This window comes from Nelumbo nucifera, chromosome 8, assembly GCF_055504915.1.
Source record: "Nelumbo nucifera cultivar China Antique chromosome 8, China Antique-T2T, whole genome shotgun sequence".
Classification (NCBI taxonomy): Eukaryota; Viridiplantae; Streptophyta; class Magnoliopsida; order Proteales; family Nelumbonaceae; genus Nelumbo; species Nelumbo nucifera.
Window position 1 is genome coordinate 20,127,782 of NC_142656.1, and position 14,571 is coordinate 20,142,352.

General features: G+C 36.4%; 2 protein-coding genes across 8 annotated transcripts; both read right to left on the reverse strand.

Annotated features, from left to right (window-relative positions):
• Positions 1 to 1,226: 1,226 nt before the first annotated feature.
• Positions 1,227 to 4,875, reverse strand: LOC104610683 (T-complex protein 1 subunit theta-like). 7 transcript variants are annotated; one of them, XR_016079332.1, is made up of 9 exons: positions 4,664 to 4,862; positions 4,278 to 4,350; positions 4,106 to 4,172; positions 3,883 to 3,981; positions 3,654 to 3,737; positions 3,001 to 3,212; positions 2,383 to 2,440; positions 1,621 to 2,270; positions 1,227 to 1,529 (listed from the first exon to the last, which is right to left on the reverse strand). XR_016079332.1 is itself a non-coding variant. In XM_088892749.1 (8 exons), the coding sequence occupies exons 5-7, from the start codon at positions 3,165 to 3,167 to the stop codon at positions 2,205 to 2,207; spliced, it is 291 nt and encodes a 96-aa protein (XP_088748875.1). In that variant the 5' UTR covers positions 3,168 to 3,212; positions 3,654 to 3,747; positions 3,883 to 4,172; positions 4,278 to 4,350; positions 4,664 to 4,862; the 3' UTR covers positions 1,227 to 1,529; positions 2,194 to 2,204. The 7 variants fall into 7 exon arrangements, 2 of the variants coding, with proteins under 2 accessions (XP_088748875.1, XP_088748876.1); XR_016079331.1 differs by having other exon boundaries at positions 3,654 to 3,747; XR_016079330.1 differs by having other exon boundaries at positions 4,060 to 4,172.
• A 7,330-nt stretch (positions 4,876 to 12,205) lies between these two features.
• Positions 12,206 to 13,633, reverse strand: LOC104610684 (class V chitinase-like). Its single transcript, XM_010277419.2, has 2 exons — positions 12,518 to 13,633; positions 12,206 to 12,362 (listed from the first exon to the last, which is right to left on the reverse strand). The coding sequence occupies exons 1-2, from the start codon at positions 13,593 to 13,595 to the stop codon at positions 12,343 to 12,345; spliced, it is 1,098 nt and encodes a 365-aa protein (XP_010275721.1). The 5' UTR covers positions 13,596 to 13,633; the 3' UTR covers positions 12,206 to 12,342.
• Positions 13,634 to 14,571: the final 938 nt, after the last annotated feature.

Here is a 14,571-nt window from a genome sequence, read left to right on the forward strand (position 1 = left end):
CTCCTCTATGGACTTGATTTCCAATTAAAGCAGCTATTCCCAAGAGAATTGCTACAGTCAGCACTTCCAAATCAAGTCTCCATGTTTCATCATAAAATAGAGATGTTTTGCATTCTGGATTATTGCAGCTATCATCTCCTCCCATCCTACTTAAACTTACATGAGTACATCACATAACTATATGCCTCCAAAGCATTGAATCCAGAGTAGGTCTTTTGTTCTAGTAATTAGTAGACACTGGAGAGAACCTGCCACTGTATATATAATGTATTCAGTTTTTGTGCTTCACCCTGTATTCACTACTTCCTGCTGAAATTTCAGCAGATCTAGTAATTAGGTCTTTTGTTCTACGAAAGATTAGTTCCATAAAATGTAAAGCACTCGCTTGGTATATGACTGCAATGGTCTTTACAAACCTTATCTATTACTGTAAGCATATTTTGGAAAGAGTCAAAGAAAGCAGGGTATTTGGGTATGGACCTGATGGTCCAGCACCAATCTACAGATCGCAGAAAGTATAAACAAAAGGGCCCAGCACCAATCAAACTTCATTCATTAAGTTCTTCCGATGGTCAACATAAGAATTTTCATTAGTTTGTGTATAAAATTCAGGTTTCAATCAATCTGCGATCGTGGCCATGACAATTTTGTTTTTATTTTCTTTTATTAAATTTTTTCAAATAGATGTTGGGGTCAAAATTATTATTTTCCGTTTCCAGCTAACAGGAAGTAATTTAGGTTGTGTTTGGTTGCAATGCATACAAATTTATATTGATGCAAAACTATAGCAGTGCAAATGATGATTTGAGTGTAAATTCTGACCTATTTTTGTTTCAAATTTTAGCTTATTTTATTTGATTACAGTATAAATGAAGTAAATAAAGACATGAAACAGAATAAAGTAAAGCCCAAAACGAAGTTAAACCAGAATTTGCATTTTTTTTGTTTGCACTCTCGTGCATTCATACTAGTATAAATAAAATTGGACTGCACCAAATGCAGCCTTAGACTCGGATTGGAAAGAGTTCAAATACAAACATGTACAAATGCAAAATGTTGTATAAATATTTTAAAACCTTGTATTTGCATTGTACAAATTTAAACCTTTAGGCTCCGTTTGGTTGAGTGCAAAACAAAAATGTTTGGTTCGTGTGATGTGAGTGCAAAGTGGTTCAAGATTTACACACCCACTTTGCATTCACCTCATTTGTTTTGAAAGATGCAAATAAGAATACAATTTTTGTAGATGTTTGGCATTTCCATCAATGCAAATACAACCATTTCTTGCTACCAAATCGTGTTCCAGCTATTCCCACCATTAAACAAATATTAAAAATTACAAGCTGCCCGAGCATACAGCAGACATCTAGGTAAAAAATAACAACATAAAAACAATCAGTTACTCCCACCATCAGTGCAAATACAACAGTCTCTTCTACCAAGTAAGCTAGTTTCTCTCTCCTCTTCACGCCAACGATGAATAAGAACTATGAAGCTTCCACAAGCATAAAACTAGCAGCCTGGGCATCCTGTCACATAAAGGAACAAAAAAAATTAGTGACATAAACCATCTAATAAATAGGCCTAACAAGCTCCAACATGGGAATCGGACTCGCATACATTTGAAGCACCTATTCGGCTTAACACATGGATGTCTCTCCCTAGTTATCTGGAAATGTACATTCAAATCTCCCGATCTCCCGATCTTTCGCCTTTCCCCACTCTATCAACAGTCACCTCTCCCACGTCCTCCCCAACTTCGTTCTCTTCACCTCCATTCCCTTCAAAAAACTTTATCCTATTCTTTTCTCCTCCTCCCCTGGCGAGACTTCATTTTTTTTGTTTAGTTGAATCTAATCCTGATGCCTTTTTGACCAAGCCTACTTCCAAAGAATTTGCTTCACCTCTGTCCTTCACCACTAGCCATGATTTTCACCCCCTTCCTCTTGTAGATTCTCTTCAATTTGCAACAAGGATGGTCCCCAACATGCCCTTCCATAGAGGTGCAGAGGTTCATCCTTCCCAGCACTAAATGGCATTGGTTTCCCATTAAAAATGAAGCACACTTCAAGGAAACCAGACCCAGAAGAAAACCCAATTGGAGAAATCATCATGTACTCAGAAAGGCTACAAGACCCAGAGCAGAACTACTTTCAGTATTTTACATGGCATCCAATTGCAGAGATTAATTACCCTGCCAAAAGCTAATCCCCGTCCATCGCTGCAGGCTGATCTCTCTTTGGACCACCCATTGGTTTTGCCATTATAATCTGTAATCACAATAGGTAGTCTTAAAAATTTACCAAGTGCTAATGCATTATCAGGTGATCTCTGTAGCAAGGTATCTAGGGGATGAAAATTCTCAGTAATACATGAAATTACCTGGTCTACCCGAAGCACAATGCAGGCAGCATCTGCAGCACATTTGAGGGCAAAGAACCTGTCAACATATCCAACAAAGATAATTAAGTCATGATTCCAGTATAATTATTAGCAACTAATATACAGAAACAAAAATGGAGGAACACTATAAATCTTTATAAACATGCTTAAATCATTCTAAATCAAAATCCTAAAATAATGTGGATGGTTTCCAGATCTCCTGGTGGAAGAAACTACAAAGCATTATTTCAATTTGAACCTTATTCACCCTTCAATATCAATTCTAACATATAATACTGTAAGACCTATCCTGGTTGCTGTTAATCACCATCAATAAACAAAACTTATTTAGGACAAGAGTTGAACAACCTAATGGGAGTTGAACCACGTAGAATAAAGATACAAATTGGTAGTTTAATATTCCGTTCAAATGCGTCCAACAAGATATTTATTACTGGACCTTCAAAGCCTATTTGACCAGGTTGTATCCGAGTCCAAACCCCAAGAAGCATTTGACAAAACATTATTACCAACACATGGATGATACTCCACAATGAAAAAAGTTACATGGTAAGATTTTGAAATGGTTTTAGGAAATAGACAATATGAAGTGCTCACTTGGTCACATGGAGGTCCCAAATATCCATAGCAATTACAACCTTGCAAACACCTTCCTCCAAGTCAATACCCACTTTTGTCTTTCCAGCTGCATGATCTGCATAAAGGGTGGAAATGATCTCCATTGCATTCAGCCCAGCATTCTCAGCCAAAGTTTTAGGTACCATCTGAAAGCTTTCAGCAAACTTTGCAATAGCATATACTAATCTAATCTGCAAGCAGAAGTACCTTAACTTCAGCAGCTATACAGGACATGTCAAACAACAAAGGCATAAAAGTCATTACCATAGAAGAATGTGACATGTTCAATGCGTAGAAAAAAAAAAAAAAGTAAATATTCACCAACGTGTGATGTAACATGAGTAGTTTTCTGCTCAATTCTGAAATATTGAACAAGAGAAAAGAAGAGTGTTTTGATACCATAAAGATAGTAGTATCAACCTGCATACCATATCCTTGTTTTCACTAATGTGATTTTTTCCATGAGAAACATCAAAAAAATTAGTTTTGAATTTCCATGACAGACAGCAACGAGTTTAAGACATCTCATAGATAATATAAAACCACTAGAACCAATTTCATGTAGGAGAATCCAAGATTTATGGCTATGAAGGTAACTGACAAAGGGAAAAGGAAGAGAAAGTAACAGTTACCCTGTCTCCTTAAAAGAGAACTCTTTCAGTCTTCTTGCCAACAGAATTTCACTTGCTGCAGCTCCAGGGATTATGCGACTGTCCCTGCACATAGCTTGAGACAAAAATTATCATTGATCCAAAAGCTGATGAAAACAAGTTGAGTAGCAGAATTCATTTTTTATTGTCGGCAACGTTTAAATTCTGCTTCAAGGTTAATGTGCCAAAAGAAGATGTGAAGCATGAATACCTTATATGTATTTACACCATCATCAACTGCTCTTTCAAGGTCATCTAGTATACTTTCAGTTGAGTGTGGTCTATCAAGGTCATCTAGTATACCAGTTACCTATCAATTGAGGAAATACATACATTGAAGGTAAAGAGAGGACAAAATCAAAAAATAAATAAAATAAATAAAAAAAACCTTCAATAATAGCACTTATGAATAATGGAAAACACCCGAACACTACCAATCTCCTCTACCGAAATAGAATCAGCATATCCCAGTTCGTCTGGGATTGGTTGGCTCAGCTTTAACTATGGCCAAGATTACAAAATTATATTAGTCAGAATAACAGGAAGGATTTCCTTGAAATTAGAAAATTACAAAGATGAGGATGATAATGAGATGAGGATGCTTACAAGAGCAACAGAACCTGTAGTACGGCAAAATTGCCGTAGTTCAAACTTTGAGCTAATTTTCAAGACCATGACCCTGTAGCAGGAACATCAAAATAAGCATGGTTCTGTCGAGAAAAAGGAAATTGCACAATTGGATGCCATGTGAAATACTGAAAATAGTTCCCTTTATTTCATCTATACAAAGCATTTCAGAAATGATTGGAACCGGATGAATGACTTTCTAGTGGAGTTCTATCTCGAACTTTGGGACAAGACAAGAGAATCGCTTACTCATGAATTGTTATTTCTAATGAGAATCATGTCAGGTAAATCCCCAATACAACACACAGGAACCGTGAAAAGAAAACGCAGTTCAACTTCATTTTGCTCAATGAAGAAGGAAATACCTGAGGTTGTTTGGAGCAAACTGTGAGAAGAAAACGCAATTCAACTTCGTTTTGCACGGCGTCTGAGGAAGAGGACGATGAATACAGAGATTCCGTGAGAAGATAAGCGACCTTGATGCACGGCGTCGAGAGTTTCTCTCTTTCACTTGCAAATGAATGCAAAACTATTTTCCATTTACTTAGACCGAAAAATATAACAAATTTTACTTTATTTGAAAATAAAATTCTCTCTCATTTTTTATGTAAATTTGAGTGTATATATATTTTTGCATCGAGAATTAATGCATTTTTAAATGATTACCAAACAGATGTAAATCTAAACGGGAGCGTAAATTTGCAATGGTTCAGATTTACACTCCAACCAAACGCAGTCTTAAGATCAGTTTGGAAGGAATACAAATGCAAATATATAGTGCAAGCCCTTGTATTTTATATTATTTTGCCTACATATTTGAAAGGAATATAAATACAAATATGTAAAATAAAAAACTTTATATTTTATATGTCTTTACACTGTACATATTTATATTTATACTCTTTCCAAACTAACCCTACGGTGCAAGTTTCAATTGCATCGTTTTAAATGCATGAAATTACAATTTACAAATAGACAGATTTTAAATTCTGGTTTAAATGCATGGGAGCCTTGTCAATGAGACATGGACCAAGAAGGTCCGATCCATGAAGCAATGGCACATGGCAGGGTGCAGAACCAAGACCCATATCTTAAGATGGGTCAAATTGGGTTAGACCCACAGTTGCTGGGGTAATAGCCTAATATGTGGATGTGGCCCAGCAAAGGCTTAAAACCGATCCAACTACAACTCGATCCAGTGCTCCTAACTGGCAAGTGAAGTGAAAACCCTCCCCACATGTCATAAAACCAACCTTATAGTTTGTGTCTTACTACAACGCCCTATAGCTCTTCTTGATTCTTCTGCCATGACTCTCCCTCACCGGCTTTAATTATCTTCCTCGTGTCATGTAACAAAAAAAAGCATCCACTCCATTCAGTCAATTCTATTCTTGATTTGAACAAGAAAGAAGATTCCATGTTAGACGAGAAACGCAGATACCATTATTTTTCTTCTTCTTCATTCCACTGAAACCAAACTATGTACCATAAAGATGTTTAGGGAAATGACCCAAAAGCAATAATCATTCTCATGGTTTTTAAAACTTAACCAATGACCGAATTGGTCAGGGGTCCGATTATTTGATTCAAACTGTTGATCCGTTCTGACAAAAGAATTTTAAAATTTTAAAAAAATTATAAAATTGAAAAACAACTAAAATTATTTGAACGATTAATTGGATGATTCAGTGATTTGCTAACCAAAATCAACGGTTTTGAGGAAAAAAATGATATTAAGAAAAAACGGAGCTGGTCAAATGACTGGTTCTCAATTTTCCGGTCTGATCGTCCGTTCCGGTCCAATTTTAAAAACCATGATCATTATCTTGATATTGGGCCTAATTTGTATACCTTACATATATATCTTTTGCTGATATGATATGTTGTGATTGGATATTCCTTTGTCAATTTAGGTTCAATTTGAGGCAATCTGCGTTTTTCAAACACGGAAAGTTTCCTACTTTATTCATTAATTAACGGGACCCATGCGATGCGATGCATGCATGCGTTAATGACTGGAAATTCGTTTGTCAACTTACGATAAGTTTGAGACAATTTTGTATTCATTTGTTAAAATATGGAAAGTTTTATACTTCATTCGTTAACTAGCGGAGACCTCTGCGATTTCATACATGGATGTCTGGGTGATTCGATATTCGTCTCTCAATTTAATTAGGTTGTGTTCAGTAAAACTGAATAGAAAACTCCTTCAATTAATTCAGAGTTTGAATTATTTTTGAACTTGTTTTAAAAAAGGATTAAAATATTGGTATTAAGTATTGTATCAGACAATTTAGATATAGATATGGATACGGATATGTTTGGGAAACGAATGGATATGAACAAAAAATATAAAAATACTTGGATATACTAAGAAAATGCACACAAATTCCATAAATATATTAATAACATTAAATTTAATGTCAAAACAACTATAAGTAATATATAAATACATAGGAATTGTATATTTAAATTATATATATACATATACATATGAAGAAATATATTATAATTAATATAGCAGGGCATGTAGATATTATACAATTTTACTAATAATGCATCAATCAAGAATCCAGGGCAAAAATTATATAGATTTTTACAAATTATTATATGCAAAAAGCCAATATTATTTTATTATCTATTAAAGTGCAAGACATAAAGCATATGTAACTATTGTATTTGAATTATTATATCATTTTTTCTATTTTTCTGTTTTTATTTTTAACATTAACAAAAAATTCAACTAAAAAATTAATTCTTAAATGTTCGATAAATAATATTTATATTTTTGTAAACAATAAATGTGTTATTATAAAATGTAAATTAATAATTTATAAAAATATATAATCTTAACTTAAAATATATCACATCTATTAATATTTTGAAAATTCATATCATATGAAAATTCATAAATTTTAATTACTAAAATAGTTATTCCATTATTAATATTTTATTTTTATAAAATTTTGAAGTTAAAAATTATTTTTATATAAAATGTAGATTAATGTATTTAATAGATTCAATTTATATTATATTTTCAAATATTTTGTAAACAATACTTTTATACTTTTAAATAATAAATACATTGTTATTTAATGCACATTAAAATATTAATTAATAATTTATAAAAATTTAAGATATATACCATATGAAAATTTATAAAATTTAAGTATTAAAGTAATTATTCTATTATGAATATTTTATTTGTATAAATTTTTAAAAATAAAATTCATTTTTGATATATATATATATATATATATATATATATTTGTGTGTGTGTGTGTGGATTTTATGAATTATTCATTCCATTCATTTATAAAATACTAATTTTAAATATCGTTCTTTTTAATTTATAGTTGAAGTTTTTGAAAATAAATGTATGTTGTTTTTTGTATGCATGTAAACATTAAGTGTAATAAAAGTTATTTTATTACACTAACTAACTTGAAATAAGAAGTGGCTTTGTGGTTAATGCGTATCTTGTCTTTGGTTTCGCATTCACCAACCTAGGTTTGAATCACGCTACTCCCATTTTTTTTTATTGTGAGACGCTACATCATTAGTCAAACCCAAGGTTCTTAAAACCAACCTGGACAACGAACTGGTCAGGGGTCCAGTTCTCGAGTCAAACGGTTGGACCATTCGAACCAGATGGACGACTTGTTCTGAAAAAAAAATAAAAAAATAAAAAAAATAAAAAACGGTCATAGCCGTTAAATGGTTTGAATGGTTCGAAAGGTTCAACTGCCTGGGTCAACGGTTTGCTGACCAAATGAACATTTTTTGGCAAATATCCGATTTTGGGGAAAACTGGAACCAATCACCTGATCGGTTCCCAATTTTTTTGGTCTGACTATCCGGTCTGGTCCGATTTTGAAAACCATGGTCAAACCTGATGATGTGCATTTTGGAAGCTCCCGGCTGGCTTGTAATTCAGATGCCTAGCTAAATAATCCCTACTTGGAATGTAGCTTGGATGCTTAGTTGAATGATGATAAGCTAGAGAGGTGGCTCAAATGCCTAGTTGAGTGGTGACAAGCTAGAGAGGTGGCTCTGATGCCTAGCTGAGTGGTGATGAGCTGGAGAGGTAGCTCTGATGCCTAGTTGATTGGTGACGAGCTGGAGAGGTGGCTCTAATGCCTAGCTGAGTGGTGACGAGATGGAGAAGTGACTTTGATGCCTAGCTGAGTGGTGACGAGCTAGAAAGGTGGCTCTGATGCCTAGTTGAGTGGTGACAAGTTGGAGAGGTGGCTCTGATGCCTAGCTGAGTGGTGACGAGCTGGAGAAGTGACTTTGATGCCTAGTTGAGTGGTGACAAGCTAGAGAGGTGGCTCTGATGCCTAGCTGAGTGGTGATGAGCTGGAGAGGTAGCTCTGATGCCTAGTTGATTGGTGACGAGCTGGAGAGGTGGCTCTAATGCCTAGCTGAGTGGTGACGAGCTGGAGAAGTGACTTTGATGCCTAGCTGAGTGGTGACGAGCTAGAAAGGTGGCTCTGATGCCTAGTTGAGTGGTGACAAGTTGGAGAGGTGGCTCTGATGCCTAGCTGAGTGGTGACGAGCTGGAGAAGTGACTTTGATGCCTAGTTGAGTGGTGATGAGCTGGAGAGGTGGATTTGATGCCTAGCTGAGTGGTGACGAGTTGGAGAGGTGACTCTGATGCCTAGTTGAGTGGTGATGAGCTGGAGAGGTGGCTCTGATGCCTAGTTGAATGGTGACGAGCTGCATAGTTTACTAGTACGATCTGCAAGAAAACAATGTTAGAGTGCCTAGGTTGTTTTACCCGGGGTGGGCACTCCGATGCTTAAGTCAGCGAATCAGAGATTTTTAAGATAACTAAATGTGAGAGAGCTGGAGAACTGTGAGAACTAAATTGTGCATCTACCCGGGTCTCAGGAGCTGATACACTTATATAGCTAGGTTGCTGTGGGTCTCATGAAACACTTATGGAATCCTCAACCCATGACGTAGAGGTCCGTTCTGCTTTGGAAGGAGGATAACATGCCAGTTAATAAGGCTTACCATTTCCCTTCGATTCGGGCAAGATGAGGATAAGGCCTAGGGTTACACGGTGTCCCAAAATGTTCAAAGACAACTGGTAGGCTTCTAGAGATCCGCTACGTGTCACTTTGGCAGGTCACCAGGTCAGCGGTAGAGGCAAGTCGCCAAGTTGCTAGGTCGGTGACAGAGGTAGGTCATCAGGTCAGCAGCAGAGGTAGGTCGCCAAGTCGATGGAAGAGGTAGGTCGCTAGGTCGGTGACAAAGGCGGGTCGTCAATTGGAACCCCATTTTGGCTAAGGCAAGTTGTCACCTAAGTGATGCTAGGATGTAGTCCAACTATTTTGAGATGCCATGTGTCATGATGTCAATGGAGGGTCAAATCTGCCCTCATCAATTGCCCCCCACTCTTGAGCTAAGGTTAGCTCAGTGAAGGGAGTAGCTTTATTGTAGGTCCTTTGGCCTGTTACCAACATATTTTGAGGTCGGATTAGGGCTCTTTGATGTTGAAAGCAATTTGGCTTCCCCTTGTAATACGTGTGTCGCTGTTGGCATTTGAATAGTGGGTCGGTGCCACGGCTGCTTTGTGTCAATCCTCAAAGGTGCTGGTCATCTACTCCTATGATAAGCCACAAGGAGCTTAACCTACAGGGGCAGCTCTACTAACTACAGGTTGCCAACTCACACTGGAAACCTGAAAGGGCTCGACACGTAGGGAGATTGTAGTCTATTGGCCGCCAACTCCCGTAGGAGCCGCAAAGGGCTCGACCTATAGGGGCGACCTCACAAACAGGGCTAACAAGGCTCGTCCAGGCTGATTACGTGTGTCGCCAAAGTGGATGGCCGTTACGTAGTAGCTTTGAACCCATGGTCGATACGCTTTTGTATTGGCGCGTATTGGCTGATACTATGTGATACGCGCTGATACGATGGCGTATCGAACTGGTAGGATACACCTGCAGTCGTAGCATATTCAATATCAGTGCAGTCCGATATTAATAAGATATACCTAATACGAGGCATATCGTATCGATATTTTAATGGTGCTCTTGTGAGAATTCAAAAAAAAATAATATTATCTTGCACCTTAAATCATCCCAAGCCCACACAAACCCTTCTTTTTTCTCATAATTGTTTCCCACTCCACAACAACAACACTGGTGATCTTGATCAGGCAGAGGAGAGGTTTTTTTGCTATGCTCTATGCTTTTTGAGAGAAGAAGAAGCTATTCTCACAACTCTGTTTCTCTTTTCTTCTTCTTCTTCTTCTTCTTCTTCTTCTTCTTCTTCACTACAGTGCAGTGAGTAAAGTCAACCAACCTAGATTGTTGTTCCTCATATTGTTGGAGGAGAACCAAAAAAAAAAATGCTAAAAGAAGAGAAATATTTTGCTGGAAGAAGACGGGAAGAGAGATGGGAAGATGGGGAGAAATATGGGTGGCCACAAGCCGAGCCTTTCACGAGCTATTCGAGCTCGGCTCAGCTTGGTTTAAACTGAGCTTCGAGCCAAATTCGAGCCCGATATATAAACTCATTTGCTAATCAAGTCGAGCTCGAGCCCAGTGAAGCTCGGCTCTTGAGGCTCACGATCCTAGTATTAAATAAATAATTTTTATTATATATAATAAATACATACATGCATACATATATAATAAATAATTTTATTATATATAATAATAATTTTATTTTTTATGTAAAATAGTAAATAATTTTATAATTCTTATTTTTTTCTCTAAAAAATAAAAAATAATTTTATACATATAATTTTTATTTTAAAAACAAACTTGGCTTATAGTCAAGCTATGAACCGAGCCGAGCTCAAACCTGATGCTATTCCTACGAGTTGAGCTAGAATAGCCAAGTATTGGCTTGGCTCGGCTTGGCTCGAATCCACCCCTTCTGAGAAATAGCAGCGGCAGTCGTTGCTCTTACGATTGTTGCTTGCGAAGCACAATGGGTGTGCCCCTATAAAAACAAAACAAAACCTTTTGTTTTTCATCTCTTAACAACGCCCTTTCTAAATATTAATGAATTTTGATTTTGACCCTATTTTAAGTTTTTTATATTTATATATATTTTTTGTTTCCGTTCTCTCATGAAAAACTACAAAATTAATATGGCTGATTTATTAATTTATTTTATTGTTTTAAAATTTGTTATCATTTTCAATTATTGATTTACCATTTTTTAATATTTTTTTATTTATTTTATAGTATTCTGTACTTGTTTTATATTTTTAATAATATCATATAATCTTTTTTGTATTTTGTATTTTTATTACTATTATTTCATTAATATCTTTTGTTTTTCATATATTTATTATATTTATAATAGTTTTTACTATTTTATCTTTCTTAACTTTATTTTCTAATTATTAATATTTTAAATATTATTTATTAGACTTTATTTATTATTTTTTAATATTTTATTGTATCAATATCCATAGTATTTTATCTTTTTTCTATTATTTAATAATATTTTATATATTATCTTATTATTTTAATAATTTTTATTTAAATAACAACTTAAGGGATAAATTTGTAAAATGCACAAGTTTCAATTATTCCAACATTCAGATTACTGAAGAACTCCATTATATTCATAAGTTTACAAAATCAATAAAAGCAATTAAACTTTTGAGTAAATGCTTTTTGAGCTTTTTCAGATTTTTTTTTTTCTTTTCAGACTTCAAATTTACCGTACGCCACCTTAGGATCAATTTTAGACGATCTGCGCTTATCAAACATCGAAAGTTTTATACTTTATTCATTAACTAGCGGAGACCCGTCGATGGGATGACTGGCTTTGTTAGACGAAAGATAGACAATAGAAACAATAAGAATAGACATGTGATAGGTTGGTGATTGGATATTCGTTTGTCAACTTTGAATCAATTTGAGACAAATCTGCGATTGGATATTCGTTTCATACTTTATTCATTAATTTCTTCTGATAGTCAACATAGAAATTTTCATTTATTGCGTAGAATACTAGAATTCATGTTTCAATTAATCTGTAGTGGTGGCTTCTGCAATGAGAGCAACGCATTTTATCCCCAAGTTGATGAAGCTGCAAAGCAACAATAACAAACATAATCAGTGCAATTAGGATTTGAGACATTTTGAATCTTTGCGCAAGCCATCTAATTTAACCGGGTTAATTACTCTCTGATGCAAATAAAAAAGAAATGAACGATTTGGGTAAGCCTAATGATGACTGCATACCTTCTTCTGAAAGTACCCAGTTGTCGTCACCGGCGACGTGCCACGCGAAATATCCGAGCAATCCTGTCTCCGTAGCATATGAAATCTTGTCTGCAATTGCCTCTACATCATCATAACCGATCCAAATCGATCCAGAGTAACAGTAATTGGCCGCAATGGTCGAATTGTATACTGTTGTTGCTCCATTTGTCTCAATGAAAGCCTTAATTTCTTTGTAAGTCATCGCACCGGATTTCGTAACAGCGGCGCCGGTAGCCGGTGCACCCACACCGTTGTCTGCAGGGTCAGCCAGCGTCCATGCGTAGCCATAGAAAGGCAAACCCAGAACTATTTTCTGAGGAGACAACTCGGCCCCAATCCAGGCTTCGATGCCGGAACTCGTGCTGACTCGATCAGGCAGATCGTAAAGAAGAGCATGAGCACCAGTAAAATTATACCAAGATGGCATGTAATAGTCATAAGCCATGACGTTGATCCAGTCCAGATTTCTCCCAATTGAATCAACCGGAAAAGTTACTGAATCAAGAACCGAGGAGTAATAAACGGCTGCAGTTAAGAGCAATGGCGACTGGCCAGAGTTACTTGCCTCGGTGTCCACAGCAGCTCTCCACTCGTCTAAAAGCAGACCCATGTTAACCATCTCAGTGTCGTTTCTGGGAGATTCCCAGTCAAGGTCGAGCCCATGGAAGCCATAGGATCGAGCAATTTCTATGGAGGAATCGATGAATGACTTCCGGGAAGAGGGTTGACTCGCCATGGAAGCAAAGTAGGAGGCATTGGAGTTTCCTCCACCGATGGAGAGAAGGGTTTTGACAGATGGGTTGTTTTGTTGCAGTGTGCTTGTGAAGGTGGAGAAGGGAGCTTGGTTAGCGGCGGAGATGGTGACCTGGTAGGTCTGAGGGTCTAGATCAGCGAAAGCACAGAAGAGATGTGTGAAGAGAGAAACATCAATCTCAGACGCAGCTAATCCACTGTCTGGGAACCAGTAGGCGGCCTTAACGGCATCTTGGGCTGCCAAAGGATGAAGCTGCAGGAGGAGAAGACAGAAGAGGAAAGGGAGAAGATTTTGTGAGGCCATTGGGGAGAGAGAGTGCCTTGAACTTGCACAACAGAACTTGTATTTATGGATAAATATAAGCTTAGCTTGGTGGTTCTTTTCCCCACTTTCTATAAGAGGAGAAACTGGTCAAAACAAGTTACATGAATTTGATAAGAAAAACAAGTTACAATGTAGCTTGTTAGATGCACCAAAATTAAATATAAGATATTTATCTATAGGCATAAGCCTTAAAAAAAAATCTATAGGCATAAGCCCAGAAGCCAAACCCGGCCCGGCCCGGCCCAGCCCAGCCCAGTCCAGGGATCACTACACTACTCGGTTGGTTATGGTAGATCATTTTAACTGGTATGTTTTGGGGCGGGTAATGTGCTACACCAACGTTTTAAAAAACGACCTGGAAAGAGAACCGTTTTGGCCACCGGTTTCTGGATTGATGGTTTAACTGTTTAGTTCAAACGAATAATTCATTCTGATAAATAAATAAAAAAAATAATAAAAAATAAAAATGGTCAAAAACCGTTGAATGGGTCGACGGTTTGACCACCTGGGTCAACGAATTGATGGTTTAACTGTTTAGTTCAAACGAATAATTCATTTTGATAAATAAATAAAAATAATAATAATAAATAAAAATGGTCAAAAACCGTTGAATGGGTCGACGGTTTGACCACCTGGGTCAACGAATTGCTGATTTTTTTAATGATTTTTGGTCAAAAACCGGGTTTGGGATAAAATGGAACCGGTTTCCTAGACGGTTTTTGGGCCGAATGGTCCGACCGTCCGGGTCAACAGCAGTTCGAAAAACCTTGGACTACACAACATGGTAGAAAATGGACAGATACAAGTTGTAGACTTGTAGTTAACACTGTATTTGGTTGCAATGCAAATTTATTTGCACTAATGCAAATTCTTATTTATTTTTATTTCAAATTTTATCTTATTTTATTTAATTGCAGTAAAAAATGAAGTTAAATAAGACCTGAAGCAGAATAGA